The sequence below is a fragment of the Podarcis liolepis genome (genome assembly GCF_965112155.1).
Source record: "Podarcis liolepis genome assembly, chromosome: 6".
Taxonomy (NCBI): Eukaryota; Metazoa; Chordata; class Lepidosauria; order Squamata; family Lacertidae; genus Podarcis; species Podarcis liolepis.
Window position 1 is genome coordinate 31287191 of NC_139559.1, and position 17112 is coordinate 31304302.

Below are 17112 nucleotides of genomic sequence, written 5' to 3' on the forward strand. Positions count from 1 at the left end.
ACTCCTGTAATACAAGCACTATGCTACTTTGAGACAGCCAGGTGTCATTTAATGGTCACATAAGCTTTATTCCAAATTATTACAGCAAAATAAGTTTATCTGCTGTACAGATGTTACACTCATATCAATAAGTGCCAATAAATTGGAGACAAATTATTCCCTGAAATTAGTCTTGGCACAAAAGCCTTCGTTTCAACTCAGAATAGTGTAATAATTCTTTCTGAAAAAATTAGCTGGTCAAAATGTTAACTGAAGTAATTGTTACTCCTATGACAAACATTGGCTAACTGAAATTTACATAATCAATTCTGCAGCATATAAACATTACAGATTTATATCCATAATTATCAATTTGTCACTTAACAGGTCTTCAACTCACAAATGTGCTTTAATTTTAAAACTTTGGTGGTGTCAAAAACAACTGATATCAAGGTAATAAAAAATCCAACATTCAGAACACCATCAATGAAAAATAGTCCATTCTTGTCCAGCTTGAAGTAACTTTTGTCCCAGGTGTTGTCCAACACAAAAATCAATTATGGAAATATGATCTGCAGGCAAACCTTTTTTAAAAACATAACGAATACTTACAATACACCAATGTTTCCAAAAGGTACTGTATAATGTAGCTTCAACATAAGCAGCATTTTCACTTTGATCTCACAAATAATACAAATAAGGAAACTAAATAAAAGTACAAAAAGGGATTCTGAAACATACTGTTTTAACATAATGCCCCCATGCTTTGGGGACAGTACCTCATGCATAGATCTTGAGGTTCCATTTACACAAATATAAAATAAACTGATTCCCAAAACCACACATTTACAAGTCTCTACAATGAGAAAGTTTATAATATTGAAAAAGACTACTTTTCAAACTATAACCGGAATGGCAATTATTAACAGTAGGGTAGAAAACTACACCGTGTCCATCACAGACAAATCTGAATCTGTAGTACACCTTATATCTCACCGACCGTCCTGTCCCCTGCCATGAGGGTGTCTCATCAGCACTAGGTCATGAGAGGCACAGCATGGCCAGATTTAGAAATTCAAGAATGTACAGAAGTACAACAAAAAAAAGGGTTTCCCAGTACCTTAAGTCATGCTACAATGACATGATAAATACGGAAAACAATCATTTACTAAGAAAAGAAGTGCAACCAAGTTGTGACCTTCTACTACATCTATTCAAAATAGTAGACAAGTTTCAGGTCATAATCTGCAAACCTCTTGTAACAGTTTACAATTAAATTAGACATTCATACTTGCTAGGCTTGAAAATAACGTCTTCTCTATTGATTAAATACTGTGGTTATGCATAAACCATTAGAAATAAAGTATGACTGTCTGGTGCACTAGTTATTTAAATAAACTATGCAGAATGTAATTTACAGCCTTGGTCAACTAATAATTTTTGGCTCTTAGAACTTTGTTCTCCAGTGGCACAATTTTGTCAGTGTATGTATGCAAAGAACGTGAATGTTGAATTCAACAACTTGATACAAGGAGTGAAAAGTCTTATTACCAGCCTGCTCCTAGCCTCTGAAGACAAGACTAAATCCCTTTCCATAATGTTAAAAATGCCTAGCAAAAGCCAAATGAACAAAAGGTAAGGGCAACCCCATCACTTGTCTGAAGAGTGACCCTTGTCCCTAAACAATTCCCTGAAGTCAGTTCTGCATCACATGCAACAAGCATGCTATTCCATTTAACAGAGAGTGATCAATTCATGTGATGCGCTCCAGCCATCACGTAGAAGTCTCCAGTATCATGTGGAACAGCAAAGTGCTATTTGTTGCACTTTGCCCAAGTCTGTGAGGAGTTGTTTTATACAATGTTTGAGTTGGGGGAGTCTAGCTAGTGGTTCTGGTGGCTCCAGCTCTCCAGTATAATCCAACCAGCTCTCCAAAACTGGAAGAAAAAAAGAGTAATGTTTAAAAATGTGCACACATCAGTCACTGGTAACTAATTTGTACTAGAGGATTGGAAAATAGCCAACAAAATGTCATTTTTTTAAAAAGGCTCTGGGAAATCACAGGCCAGTTAGCTTAACGTTTGTACCAGGGTATCTGCTAGAAAAACGAAGTAAATAAAAATAACAAATCAGAATGGGTTCTACAAAGGGAAGAAAGTTCTGCCTCATCACATTTTGAAATTCTGCCAATAAGCACATGGATGTGTTGATCCAGTAGGATCATATGCTTGGACTTGCCAAAAGCTTTTTGTCAGGGTGGTTCCCCAAAGGTTTGTAAGTAAAAGTCATAGAGTAAGAAGGCAGGCAGTGCTATGGATTAGTAAATGGCTAAAAAGAAAACAGAAAACAGGAATAAGCTCCCACCACTTATTCACTATGGAGTGATGGTGTTATCGGAACCAGTGCTATTTAACCTCTTCATCCATAGACCTGGATTAGGGATGAACACCGAAGTGGGCAAATTTGCAGAAACCAAATTATCTGGATTTATTATAGTGAAAATTCAGGTAGACTGTGACGGCTCCAAAAGGCTCTCCTCATTCTAGATGAATGAGCAAGAAAATAGCAAATGGGGTTCAAAACTATAAAGTGGTGCACAATTAAGGCAAAAAAATTCATAGCTTCCCAAGTACACTCTTGGGATTTCAGTTGGCAATGGCTACGCAGGAAAGGCATATATTGGGCTGTGGTGGATAGCTTAATGACAATATGAATTCTGAGCATGGCAGCTATGCCAAAGATTTATTAGGAAAGAGGTTGAAAGAAATTTGAATGTGTTTACACGTTACATAGAATTATAGAGTTGGAAGGAAGCGCAAGGGCCATCTGGTCCAACCCCTGCAATGCAGGAATCTCTTTGCCCAACATGGGGCTCAAACCCATGACCCTGGGATTAAGAGTCTCATGCTCCACCAGCTGCTGGAAAGATAACTTTGTAAGCTGGCAAAGGCTGTAGGAAAGGGAAGAACAAATCATTACCATCCAGCTCCTTTTCAATTAAATCCATCCTATGAGTAACTTCATCTTGCAGAGACTCAACATGGGCCAGAAGGTTGAGTTGCCACTGCAGCTGGGAATTCACAACTCCTTCCTTGTCTTTCTCCAGCAGTTTTACTTCAATAGCTTCCTCCGATGTGACTTTTTCTCTTACCTATCAAAATACACAAATTAATGATGCTTATAGGCATTAAATAGGCTTATAGGAATTAAATCAGTCAATGTAATTTAAAGGAAAATCTGGCTCTACAAATGGGGCTACTTCTGGAACAAAAGACAAAGTATAAATAGATACAATCCATTGTATGTATTGGTTCTCAAACGGCTTAGTTGAAAAACAAATTGGCTTCCGAATGCTGAAAACCCAGAAGTGTTCCGGTTTTTGAACGTTTTTCAGAAGCCAAATGTCTGATGCGGCTGTCAGCTACTGTTTCTAGGGTGTCTGCACCAATTGGAAGCTGCTCCTTGGTTTCTGAACGTTTCGGGATATACAAGGTTCAATTGTATATCAGTAAGTTCCTTTGTCAGATGCTGCAGAACTCTGGGTTTTATGACTACAAGCTGTTTTTCAGAGTACAGTTTGGAAAATAATATGGAGTATTAACACAAACATTAAAACAACACATATTAAAGCTTGTGTACTCTTATGGAGATGTCTTAATATATGGTTCATATACAGTCATCACAGAAGTAAGGCCTAAGAGAATCACAGAGTAAAAATACTGTTGTATTATACAGTGGTGCCCCGCAAGACGAATGCCTCGCAAGATGGAAAACCCGCTAGACGAAAGGGTTTTCCGTTTTTGAGCTGCTTCGCAAGACGATTTCCCCTATGGTCTTGCAACTGTTCCGATTTTTTCCGCTCCCCCCCTTTTTCTAAGCCGCTAAGCGGCTAATAGCCTTTTAGCTGCTAATCCGCTAATCCTTTAATAGCTGCTAAGCCTTTAATAGCCGCTAAACCGCTAATCCGCTAATAGGGTTGCTTCGCAAGACGAAAAAACTGCTAGACGAAGAGACTCGCGGAACGGATTAATTTCGTCTTGCGAGGCACCACTGTATAGAAAATACTTCCACTCTGAAAGCTAGTTAACTTTTCTTTTCTTTTCTTTTTAAAAAAGGGGGGCACCCAAATTAGAACAGAATGTAACCTTTCTAAATAATAGATAGGCACGTTAGTTCTATGCAGCTCTCCTGACAAATAGTCTATACTCTGAAATTTCATCACAATTTTCCGATGTGAGGGGTTTTCAGTTGCACAGGTTGTATCAAATGGAGTCCCTTGTGCTGACAGAAGGCTTTTTGATTCAGCAGAGGATTTTTCCGGTGGAATAGGGAGGGAGATGATATTACCGATTCCCCCTCCTGGTGATGCCCTCTGTATGTGTCCAAAATCTATTTTAAGGAGTTAAGAGAACCTCCGGAACAGTCTAAGATGTGGGGAAAATCACTTCCCTTCCAGTTTCCTCTACAACTGATCAAAGAGCCTTCTGTCAGTGCAAGGAGCAGCATTAGATACAGCCTGCAATTCTCACCTTTGCATTTTATTTTCTATTGTTGGCCAGCAATGTATTATATGTATATTTCTATTTCCATTAGCAACTACTCAGAATTTCCAAGTTGTACGGACAGGTATGCTGCCTCATCCTCTGTATACAAGCTCGGCTCTTCCCTGTGCAGGGATTATCATATCTATTTGTGTTGGAGATAAGATTTTCCTTCTCCCAGCTGCGGAAACTCAGAAATACTTCAATGCAACATACCTTAGAGTAGTTATGTTTCGATTCATTTTCAAATTTGTGTATTTCTCTATCCAGCTCCCATCCTAATCTCTCTACTATAGTATCATCTCCATTCTCTCTTATCCTATTGACACCATCATCAATGTCTGAATTTCTGGTTTCCACAACAAGTCTCTGTTCTATAGCAGGATAGTAGGCTCGAGGTTTTTGGTAACAGTGTTCACTAGTGATATATGATTCCTCTACAGAAGGAATGGTTGAAGGTTTCTCAATGGTTCCATTAAAAGTTCTGTAACTTGAAGTCTCCTCTTTGCAACAGTTTTCATCAATATGAATGAGGCGCGTGCTGTGTGATTTTTCATCTACTTCAAGATGTTTCCAAGGCTGACACCAGAGCTTCAAGTCAGGATGTTCTTTGCTTCTGATGAAAAAAGTAAATAAGTGGAAGTCAAGACTAAAAACTTTTACAGACGATTCAGATGACCTACCCCTTTTCTCCAAGAACATCAGAAGTTTTCACTTCTGCTAAGATTAACCATGGTCAAGTGTGCAGTCAACTGTAGTCAATAAACTATGGTCAGCGTAATAAAATATGGTTTAAAGTTGGTTTATTTCAACTAACTATAGTTGAGATCAGTTTGTCTAGGATTGGATGGCATGGCCAGCTGTGGTTAATTTAAGTTGACAGTGACAGTTTCTGAACTCTCCCGTTGCAGCTATACTAGAAGAGGGGGGAGCATATGAGATGGAAGGTCACTGTGTCCAGTTCTCAAGATGGGTTAGCAGCAAGGACACACTAGCCCATTACAAATTCAGATCTACAGTACAGAACGCCATACACAACAGAGATCTGCAATGCTAACCACACTTCTTCAAAAATCTATCAGTATGATTCAAATGAGAACTTGCAAAAACAATGCTTACTGCAAAATGCTCATCTTCAGTTGAAGTCCATGCAGTACTTCTATCACTTTTTGCACATCGCCAAGAAGTTGGTGCGTAGCTACTATTTTCTTAGCATTCTGGTGGGAATAATTTTCTCCCAAAAATGTTAAGCCATGCATGTGACCACTGCACAACCACTCCTTCTCATACCAGTATTTCAAACTGGATCTCTTACCTGAAGCAGAATAATGAGAGGGTAAGATTACAAAAGTAAATATATGAAAACTCTTGATCAAAAAATTCTCATGTTCTACTACTTAATCTTTATTCTCTTCCCCTGCTCCCCCAAATAATAGTAACTTCTAAAAAGGAATAGTACAAAGTCAACTTTAAAGTGCGATTGCAAAAGAAAAAAATCTACTCCCCACGCATTTGCTTCAAACAAGGATGACATTTAGTAATACTCAAATTCTCTCTTGGCTTTTAAAAAAATAGTGAATTGGATATCATTTAACTAAAGTAAAAACTAGTGAGTATCAAAATGCAAGTCCTATGCTGCAGAATTTCATTTGAAGCCAGTCTAAGAAGGCTTGGAAGCTGGTAAAAGACACAAAGGATGTAATCAGATCTACACTAGCACACTGAACATAGTGGAACTTTCTTCTGTATAAACACACACACAGAAATCTTTATCTGAAACTTAGTTAACCACATCTTTGCACTTGAATATAAACACACAAAATCCTTGGCTCCAAGTGTGGAGAAAGCTACTGTCGCCACTGCACAAAAAACCTGTTTCCTTATGGCAATGAAAAGATAGGTGCTGCTGTGACAGTGAGTTTGTTTTGGTTTCAGCAGCACCTTCCTTGTGAGGAGTGCAAGAGAAGGGAAAAGCCAGAATTGGGCTCGCCTGTTGCAGTGGTGTATTCTGGTCACCATCTCTACACAGCTGTTTCCTAGAGGCACAAGAACAGTTTTTTCCTTTTCAAAAGGTACAAATTATACTGACAGAAATCATTTGGCTGAAAACAGGTCAGTTTAACCTCTTTTCCACACACTATTATATACAACTGTCATTGCAGTGAGGACCCAAAATTGCTCATTCTCCATTCTCTTTTAGTGGAGAAGTCACATCTCCCCTTGAATATGCAAACAGAATAGGTTCTGTCTAGCAGGGAGATGGAAATTTGGCCGATAATAATGCATAATGCATTTCCCAGAAGGTGTCAAGCTACCTCCCTGAGGGATACGATTGACTTCTGACTGGCTGGATACAGCCACCTGTCAATCAAGACCCAGCTAGGTCAGAAACTCTTCAAAAGATGACTGTTGCCAAACAGTCTCTTGTTCCTCAACTGACCATCTGCTGCTATATGTGAGGAGACCAGAAGCCCTTATCAAAGTAGCTATACTGGAATAGATGAGACTTGAACTAAAATGTTCTTTTTGTTATTTTCTGCCTCTTCCATTTGCCCCCTACCTTCCTTTTCTATTCTTAAGAGTCTTCATAGAATTTAGCTGTTGGGGTCCTGAATGCATTTGAGCCCAACTCTCAGGGTTATTCCAACCTCTCATGTTATAGTCACTTGATTCATGCTGTGTGTGTGCTATGAGAGGGAGGAACAGATAAACTGGATGCAATCTCTGCTTCCCCTTTGCAAGCATCTGCCTTGGATCCCTGGAAACCATGCCCATCTGGGGTTACAAGGAACATGCCTTCTAGCCTCTGGCACTACTGGTCTCCCCAGAATGGCAGTCGTGGAACAAAGGGAGTAATAAGTTATTTACCTCACTTCCATTACAATCATTGTAAGTGGCTTCATTTGGAATGCTCCAAACAGTATGAATTAAATGACAAGGAAAACAAAGTTCCATCTAATGTATCGCTTCAGATGTATAATAATGTAAACTTGCAAATTAACAAAAGATAAGTCAGTAACAAAATCAAATAGGTCATATTTAAAAGAGACAAGACAATAATAATAATAATTACTACATACTATTTGAAGACTCTGCAACCTTAGAAATCTTTGTACCTGGAGGATCTTGACAAATATAGCAGGTATATTTTTCAGGTACATTATCTTCTAATAGACCCATACAGACTCCATGCTGCCAACAGAGACATTCTTCACACTGTTGTAAGTCAAATAAACAGAACTAGATCAATACAAAGTATGCATCACACACACACACACACAAACAAACACTTTAAAGGTATTTTAGAGGCCTAAATACATGACTGTATGTTGCTGGTGCATATTTCTTTTACAAACAGAATAAATGAAAAAGAGAAGAGTTATTATGGGAAATTATTCTTTTTTCCCTTAAACTGGAAAATTACAAACTATGCAACATGGAAATCAGGTAGCAAGAAAATTAATCAGGAAATATCAGGTCAATATATCTATAGAGAAATTATGTCAGAAGCAAAAACTTAAGTTTTCCCATGTGAATGTAACACCTTTGGAAGGAAAATACGACATATAGTCTTGTGTATTAGAACTAGTGGAGGCCAAATCGGCCCCAACACCTGCTGTATCAAACTAAGCATACCAAACTATTTCCCTCAATAAACTGAACTATTTCGAATCTAATCCCATTTTTTCCTGTGTTATTAATTGATCTTCTGTTTCCACCAGGATCTTCTGGTCTTTCCCTCTTATGAATCTCAAAACTCTCAGCCTATTTATCTAAACTGCTGTTCTAGCAGCAGTTGAATGGCTGGAATGTGAGCCAGATACCAGGAGACTTAGATATGTCATCCTCAGGATTATGTTAAATGAGAAGACTACATCACTACCTGCTCCCAAGCCAGGCATCATAATGGGAGAAGTAGGCCATCCTCTATCGCTACCACCATTATAGTTAACAAGCCAGGTAAACTTGGATGGTAGGGAGGAGGGCTTATTTCTCCAGCTTCCTGAGTGAAAAATGCCTACCCCTTCTTTACACAAGCGAAGTACAGCCTTGAGTTACAGGGAGGGAGGAAGCAACATGTTTGTACAGTAATGGAATTTTGGGGGTTTTCTTAGGAAGATTAAAAGAGCTCTATGTCATTCTAAAATCTTAAGAATTTGTTCTAAGTGCTACTACATTAGCATTCACCTAAGCATGAATTGCACAAGCAAGGGTTACAGCTAAGAACAATTCAGAACATTCTTAGGGATAATATTTTCAACACAATAAAAATAAGTCAGAAAGTAACAGAAGAAGAGGCAAATGCAAACAATTAAAGTTTTTCATATCTGACACCATCTACTCTATTCTAAAACAATTTCAGATAACAGTTAAGCTCCATAGCATCACCATTTTGTGGTTTGGTAATGAGGATTCTCTGCTATCTATCTATCTAATCTATCCATCCACACATATTATTATAAAACATGCACAAATGAATCTTCCTAATTAAGTACTGTTTGGGCACGCAGGAGAGCACTGCAATATATTTATTTATTTATTTATTTATTTACAAATGTGCAACCTAGACTTTCATGAAAATATAGCAAGGTAGAACCATACAGATCCATAAATATATCAATAAAACTTCAATATATACTTGATAATTACTTATGTGTTTCAGTTTACTTCATTACACTCACAATCTACAACCATGTACCTGAATCATAAAGTCATTTTCTTCCTCCACTTCACAAATGCACCGAACAATTTCAAAGTCATTATCGTCGTATTCAAGATCCTCATCAGGATTAGTTGTTACATCAATGTCCTGACTGCAGTCATCGTCGCTCCAAAGCAAACTATCTGCAGATGACTCACTCAAGGTATCATCCTCTGTGTGCAAAGAATTTAATAGGAATAAAATCTGTGTAAGTAGTTCCAGAAAGCTGCCAAAGGAGATGGTCATTCTAAACAATGTTAGCAAAAGAATATCCATTGATAAGACTTTCACACATTCCTGATTATGCTTAAAATTGTGTTTCTGTGCCAGACTCAGATGCTTTGTTAAATTTGTATCCATTGCTAAACAAATGCGAGACATAAGGTAAAACCCAGCCAAACCCTCAATTTCTTGACTGAAAACTGGGACAAGAAACAATGTAATAAAAGGAAGCCAGTCTCACTGAAATCAATGAAACTTGTATGCTTTGCTTTGACTAGATCATGTCAACATGCAACTACAACCCTACACATGCTTACTTTTTCTGTGGCGCTTGCCATCAAGTAATAAGGACTTGCTCCTGGGTAACCATAGCTGCAAGGAAAGTTTCTGACACCAAGTATTTTCTCTGGCCATAGCCCAATAGTAATCTGCTTATACTGCCTACTCATGGAAGCAATGGTTACACCACTTCCATCTACACAAAAACTGGTTTCTAAGGGGACACTAAACCAAAGAGATTCTAATGCTAGAGACCAGCATGTAGTGGTTAGTTGCTTTTGTTCTTGAGGACTACAAAACTAAGCAAATGAATGGCAATCTGGATAAAAAACTAACCCAGACTCAAGGATCACCAGGGGCAGGAGAAAGGTTCAACCCCCAGATCAATAGTGCCCTTGGATGCTCTGACAATTACTCATTTGAGGAAAGTTCAAAGTGCTGCACTTGGTTGTTAACTGTACCAAATCTACTCCAGAGTGTCCTACAACCCTCAGGAGAATATTCTGTGAGCACATGGGGAGGAAAGGATGTCCACTCACACAACGTTCAATTTCACAACTGCATGACTCTTTAAGATATCATCTATATTTTCAAGAGACAATAAAGTGCTGTTTATTTAAACTGGCTGTTTCTACTTTTCTTACACTGAACAAAAACACTTATGAAAAACAGCTATTACAGCAGTGAGAACTTAGTAAGAGGAACAAAAAATGTAGTAAATATATTATATCCCTTATGACTATTATACCATTTTAACGCACACAGAGAATAATGTGGGAAGCAACAGAAAAGTAGATTAAAGTAAGTGAGCAGAATAAATACAAAACTCCTCTCCAATAACAGACGTATGTGATTTTCATGTTACACACACTTAATTTGTCACTGAGGTTTGGCATCTCTTTAGGTGGTTTGCAACAAAAAGTTCCAAGTTCCCTATTATTTCAATGAGTTTGCTCAGGAAATATTTAGATCTGGATCTAGAGATATAATTTCTCAATTTTTGTATCCAAAGTAATTTGCTGTGGAGAACTTATTTTCAAGTCTTCAGCTTTTTTAAAGATGTCATATAGTGATTGAAATGGAAAATGCATTTAACTTCAAATTCTAATTTGCTTTAGAGTAGCAGTGGACATTACCTCTTATAAGTAGGTAAAGGTTGGTTTAAGATTAGAAAAATGTAAGTCACCTTTAAGCAGAAACCAAATCTAGAAGATTTCAGCCTGAAGGTTGAGCATTCTGGAAAGATACAAATGATTTAAATGCAAGAATTTAGAATGGAAACTGGTGGAATCCAATTCATTTTAAAATAAGTATCAAGGACTTAATGTTCATAGATGAGTGGCTGATCTAGGAACAGTGAAGCAAGGACTCGAATACACAAAAAAATGTTACTCTTCACAGTTGTTGTAAGAATGCTTTCAGATACTACTAAATACTATGAGACAGATCCAAAAGAAAAAACTGGAACCGACTTCCATATACAATTAGTTTACTTAAAGTGCTGCTCTCTTTACAAGATAAACAACCTTCTTTCCACAGTAGCCCACAAGTAATAAGGTGATCACTTGATCATTTTTTTCTTAGCTCACACACAAACACACCTGTATACCCCATGCTCATAACACAATACTTTTGTACGTCGAAGCTTTATAGGGGAAACTAATGCAGAGGCAAGCGGTATTGCAGCACAAAGACTTTACCGGCTGATGCAGCCAGGGAGTAACTGGATCTTTTGTTAATACAAGTGAATATTTTCTAATATATCTATAAACTATTAGTGTATAGAAGCATCAGATATTACTTAACAATACTTCTTTAAATTAACAGAGTCATATATTGAACGACTTATCTGCAAATTGGAGGAAATTATCAAGATTAAAGATTTATGATTAGGATGCCTTCTCCTTCACTGAAATAACTACACATGGACATGTCTAGATGTGCAACGGGACCAGGAAAAGAAAGTTGAGTGTCATTTTTAGCCATGTTCTTTCTGTATCAATGGTTGATGGTTCAAGGATGTTTATGGCAGCTACATAAAGTATAAACAATGCCTGTTTTTTAGTGCTGACCCTTCTTCTTCAGGGCTGATCATATGGTCTGCTTTTTACTAATTACCTCTTACACAAACTTCATTTCAGCTTCAACAGTGTTTCACAGATGCTAGGAGTTGTGTATTAACATCTACTGCTGCTATTTAAGACCCCCGGATATTATCAGCCTTGCCATATTTAAGGCCCAGTTGAGTTGCTCCTGTCATTGCTTCTTAGGCTACAAGGCAAGCTTTTGCTGTGCTAGGCAGAGAATTTATCCCCTCCGGATATTCACCTTTATTCTTCTTTATTCACCTTAAAACTTATTTCCTTAGTACTACCCTACACCTAAAAATCTGTGTAACCTTCAGGTGCTTCTAAAACATTTGTCCAATATTCATTGGTGGTTCCCCCTTTTCTACACTGTTGCTTAGTTCTGGCTATGGACACATAGTAGTACCCAACTGTCTAAAAAAATGGCTGCCTTCTGACATGTTAAGCCAAGCTTATCTTAGTAAAGCCATACTGTGCTTTCGGCCCAATCACTCCTGCTTTTCTCCTCTTTTGGCACAGTAAACAATGAGGATAGCTTAGCTTTATGTGTGAACGCAGGACCATGGTTTGTTGGACTGTAACAAGCCACAATCAATAAGTCAACAACAAACCATGTTTTAAGAGTAGACAGTGACCAGGGCTTATTATGAAGCAACAGACCATAATTTCATATTTGGATGTAACACCAATATATCACCTTCCTGGTCTGCGTATCAACTCACGCCAGGAGCAGAACAGAAGCTTTTTCACAGCAGAACTGGGTTCCATGCACCAGCATGAAGCTTTTGTACAGTAGTTATTAAATCAAGCTTCTTGACTTACTATTATGTGCAAACACACCAAATTTAACACTTCTAAAGAGCAGAAAACTGGAAGAAAGGGGAAAGTTACAAAAACAAGCCAGGCTCAAGCAAACCTGCTAAGGAAGAATAACAAGAATCCCTTTAACTAAAACTGATAGAATAGTTAAAGAATCCCTTTAACTAAAACTGATAAATCAGTCTTAGGTCTTTGAGCTGGCATGTCTCTGCAAGGCAAATACATCATGCTTTATGATAATGTGTTGCTGCAGTAGTCAATGTGCTCCATCCTAGGCAGCAAGTCTTTGCCAATTTTCAATTCCTTTACTAGCATTGCAAAGTTCTAAAGTGAAGACTATTGAGGTAGAAACTAAATCAATCTCACCATTCGTTTTTGATTTGTGTTTACGATGCCCAGAATCAGCACCCTGCAGTTGCGTACTCGAATGTGCACAAGGCCGATTTGCTGAATTGTATCTCGTTGCAATGGCAGATCTCGTAGGGGAAAGCGATTGGGGAAAGTCAACATTTTCTTCACTCCCTGAATGCTCTGTAAACATTAGGAAGTGTTAACACTTTAAAAAATGAATATACCCAAGATTCCATGGTTAAAGAATTAACAGTACTATGTTTGCACTGGTTCTACACCTCTAACAAACAAGAAGTTAGTGTAGACAGTGTCCATACTTGTAGGCTCCTCTGCCTACAAGTTTAGACCCCCCATCCAAATTATTTGCCCATCACCAACAACCACTCCAGAATGCTAAGATACTCTGCCCTCCATTCAGTAGGAGGCAGGCTCTCTTCTTAGAACAGGGGTGGGAAACCTGTGTTCTCCATATATTGTAGGACTAAATCTCTCAGTAACCAGATTACTGGCCATGCTGGCTGGAGCTAATGGGAGTTGGAGTCCAACAACATTGTCACAGAATACAAGCTTAATCAGAGGCTGGACTAATCTGCCTCGTCCTCTGCTAGATGCCATCATCACCTGTCTCTGAAGCAAACAGTGAGACTTCTCTGTTAAAAAGACAATTGCATATATACTTGTTTACATTGATGTCCAGTGTAACATTGTCTTAGTAGTGTTTTCTGCTAAGAAAATGGCGTTGATCAAGAAAGGAAAGACAATTAAATGAAGCCATATCCCCCATTAATACCTGATTTTGTTTTCTTTTTCTTCTTTTTCTTCTTCTTTGATTTTGATCTTACAATGTCTCTGGGTTTTTTCTCTTTGTTCTTCTCCTTTTCTTTATTAGCTTAAGAGAATTTTAAAAATCTATATTATTTCTTACAGGATAAAACAGTAAGCTTTTACTCAGGTATACTCAGAGCTTTTTTTCCTAGAAAATGTTTAGGGGTGCTCTCATTTTCCTACACATATTGAAATACTGCCCCTCAATGAGGCCAAACTTAGATTCACAAAATGTTTAAGGGTATGTGAACCCATGCATCCCCCCAGAAACAAAACTACTGGGTGCATTTATGCATGATTAGGGTGTTTCTAGATCAGTAGTCATGTAAAATTTCATTTTAGTCATCTGTGTGTGTTCCAGTACCAATCTCTACTCATTTGCTATAAATATGTGTTTCCTCCTCCTCAAATTGCTGGCTCATTATATTGTGCCCCTAAAGGTTATACTTAATTTGCACAACTCCATGTTGTAAATTAAGTGATTAATAGAAAAATAACAAGCTGAATTTTAATGATTAAATGTAACTCAAGTGATTGGGGCTCATAAATGTAACTAGAGTGTTAAAGGCCAATTCAAAATAGTTAAGAGAAAGAATACTTTTGGCAAAACACTCACATAAGCAACCAGATGTCGTCCGTCGTCTATTAGAACATTCCTGACTGGCCTTTTCAGAAGCTACAGAGCCTCTTGTCTGAATGCTTCTTGTTGCTGGACTCTGTTGTGGTTCTGGTGACTTCTCAATACCATGAAAATACTTCATATGATAATGCAGCAGTTTGGCTTTCCGAAAGGATTTGGAACAATCCAAGAATTTGCATCTAAACTTGGGTTCATGTTCTATTGCAGCTTTTGAAGCAGTAAAAACATCAGCTCTCTTTGAAGCAGTGGTTACTGTAAGAACACAAGATGTAAACTTAAGAAACACATGACTTTTAACTGTAACATACTAGCCTTGAGTAGACATGTAAAGCCTTTTGCACAGTGGGTAATCAGGACTACACTGCCCAAAGCTCTTCAAACTAACTTTTAAAGAAGCCTAGCCTGAAAAATATAATTAGTAAAAACTTAACCTGTAACAGATGCCCCTGAAATCTCCTGCAATTCAGGTGTAGAGGAAGGCTCTGCTGTATTTTCTTCCTTTAATCTGGTGTCATCTACTGAAATCTGAGGTACTGAAGTCTGAGATACTTCGGAAGATGGAGGCAACTCTTCCTTAATCTTTTGGTCAGACTCAACACATGCTTCTAATGGACCTAAAAGTCAAAAGAGTGGGTAAGCGAAGAATAGAACACACAGATACAAAACACTTAGGTTAACATAAAGTCTTTAACAGCCAAATCTACATTTTAAGTTAAAACCCTAAGAGAACTCAAGCAAGAAATAAACTAGAATGAGGGCCAACACTACATATGACATTCAATGCAACTTTACAACTAATGTGCAGATTTTTTTGGGGGGAAATAAGTTCAAGGGGTGGCTTATAATTAAAGACAGGCACTTATAAAATCAACTTGTTTACCTTCTACAACTTCTTTTGGGATAGATTCTGGCTCTTTTAAAGATCCAACTTCATCCAGTAGTGGTGCAATGAAGTCAGTATCTAAAGTTTCATGACTGCTACTGGTAGGATGTCTTGATCGTCTCTTTATAGAATCCTTTTCATTGTCCAGAGCATTTTTCAACTTTTCTTGCGCTAAAAATAATTTTAAGACCAATCAAATTTTAACATATTTTATCATAATATTTACATGTTTAATTCAAATGCAACCTATTACACCACCAAAGGTATTTCACCAAACAGTTACATACATTCATATACACATAAAATTATACACAATGTATTGACCTTGTGGCAATTATCATTCATCTTTAAGACCACACCCATTCTTCTTCATGTAACACAATTCCTCTTCCCTTCTGGCTTCCCCAGAAGCATGGATGTAGGTTCTCAGCCTCCAAACCTATTGACTAGCAATAGCTTATTATTATAAATGGGCACTTTAAAAAAGGTATTATATCCACTGCCAATGGTTAGTGAAAGGCATGTTGTTCTTAGGGTCAAACACAGTCCAGTGAGAAGCAGTCTTCTTGATGGTGCTGGGGGTTGTTACAGATAAGACAGCTGTGGCTGTGGACACAACAGGGTTTCCACTTTGTTTTCTCCTCTCCTCACCCCCTTTGCCCCACAAGCTACTTCAGAGGGTTCCCTAAGCCGTCAGAGCAGAATTGAGGAGTGGGAGAGAGAGGAAGGGGAAGGGGAAGTCCCATTTGTGTGAGTGGAAGTCTGCTGCACAATTGAGAAGACACCATTAGATATGTCCCATGTAGAATTTTTTTTAAAAGAAATTAAATAAATACTCAGGCAAATAGTGAACTACTCTTACTTTATATTTTATCCATAAATCTGCAAACTTTCCCCCTGACCCCTTTTGTCACCGTCACTGGCTTCTTCTGTTAGTAGGTGTTCCTAACAAGTATCTACACTATTAATCAATAAAGGTCATTAAAACGAACATGAGGGAAGTGACCAGCAGCTCTAAGCTACATGCCAAACTCAATATAGAAAGAGAAATGCCCAGTCCTTTCCCTTCATTATTGTTAAATTCTTTATTAAAGCATTTATCTCACTGTTCTAGTGTGAATACACACCACTTAGGGCAGGTTATAAGATATAAAATTACGATTTCATAAAAATAATGTAAAAATTGTAACAGGAAGTGGGTTAGCTGTTTAAAGATTGTAAGATCGTCTGTTGTGTGGAATAAAACTGACTCAATAGACCAAATATGAACAAGTCTGAATATCAGACTGCAATTCTTAGAGAATCAAATTCACTCACAGAACTTACAGGCTAGCGCACTAGTCAGCTGAGAATATCCAGTCAGGAGAGCTGAATGCTGATGTACAATGATCAGCTTCTCCAGCTGACCCAAGTGCCATAAGTCTGACCTCTCATGACGTCTAAATAGTTAGACAGTGATTCTCACCAAAAAAAAATTAAGGCTAGTACTTCAGAATTTTATTTTATATATTTACACACAGTTTTTTGATCTAGCATTTCTAAGGTAGATCTGCAATAGATAATCCAATCCAATACAAGGTGATGGTGTGACATGTAATCAGTTTTGAGAAAATGTGATATTCAAGGCTCCCCCTCAGCTGTGTGTTGCACTTGACGCTACGGGCCTTAGAGGCCAATAGCAAACCCAAGCAAACTGCACCCCTTCGGGAAGATGTGACTGTCACTCAGGAGTGGAACCTTTCCTCATGCAGAGCAGACAGAAGGCTGGCTTCTGGCTCATAATT

At 37.9% G+C, this 17112-nt stretch overlaps 1 protein-coding gene across 3 annotated transcripts in view; it reads right to left on the minus strand.

Annotated features, from left to right (window-relative positions):
• Positions 1-42: 42 nt before the first annotated feature.
• The window catches only part of PHF20 (PHD finger protein 20), a 43311-nt gene continuing 26241 nt past the window's right edge, over positions 43-17112 (minus strand). For 2 of the 3 annotated variants that reach the window (XM_083508379.1, XM_083508378.1), the window contains 11 exons: positions 15326-15499; positions 14877-15059; positions 14422-14697; positions 13771-13869; positions 12996-13160; positions 9220-9395; positions 7601-7736; positions 5640-5835; positions 4737-5136; positions 2959-3130; positions 43-1916 (listed from right to left, as the gene is read on the minus strand). In XM_083508379.1, coding sequence (XP_083364505.1) covers positions 1774-1916; positions 2959-3130; positions 4737-5136; positions 5640-5835; positions 7601-7736; positions 9220-9395; positions 12996-13160; positions 13771-13869; positions 14422-14697; positions 14877-15059; positions 15326-15499 — 2120 coding nt within the window. In that variant the 3' untranslated portion in view covers positions 43-1773. The remainder of the gene's footprint in view (positions 1917-2958; positions 3131-4736; positions 5137-5639; positions 5836-7600; positions 7737-9219; positions 9396-12995; positions 13161-13770; positions 13870-14421; positions 14698-14876; positions 15060-15325; positions 15500-17112) is intronic. The other variant, XM_083508380.1, reaches the window with a different exon arrangement.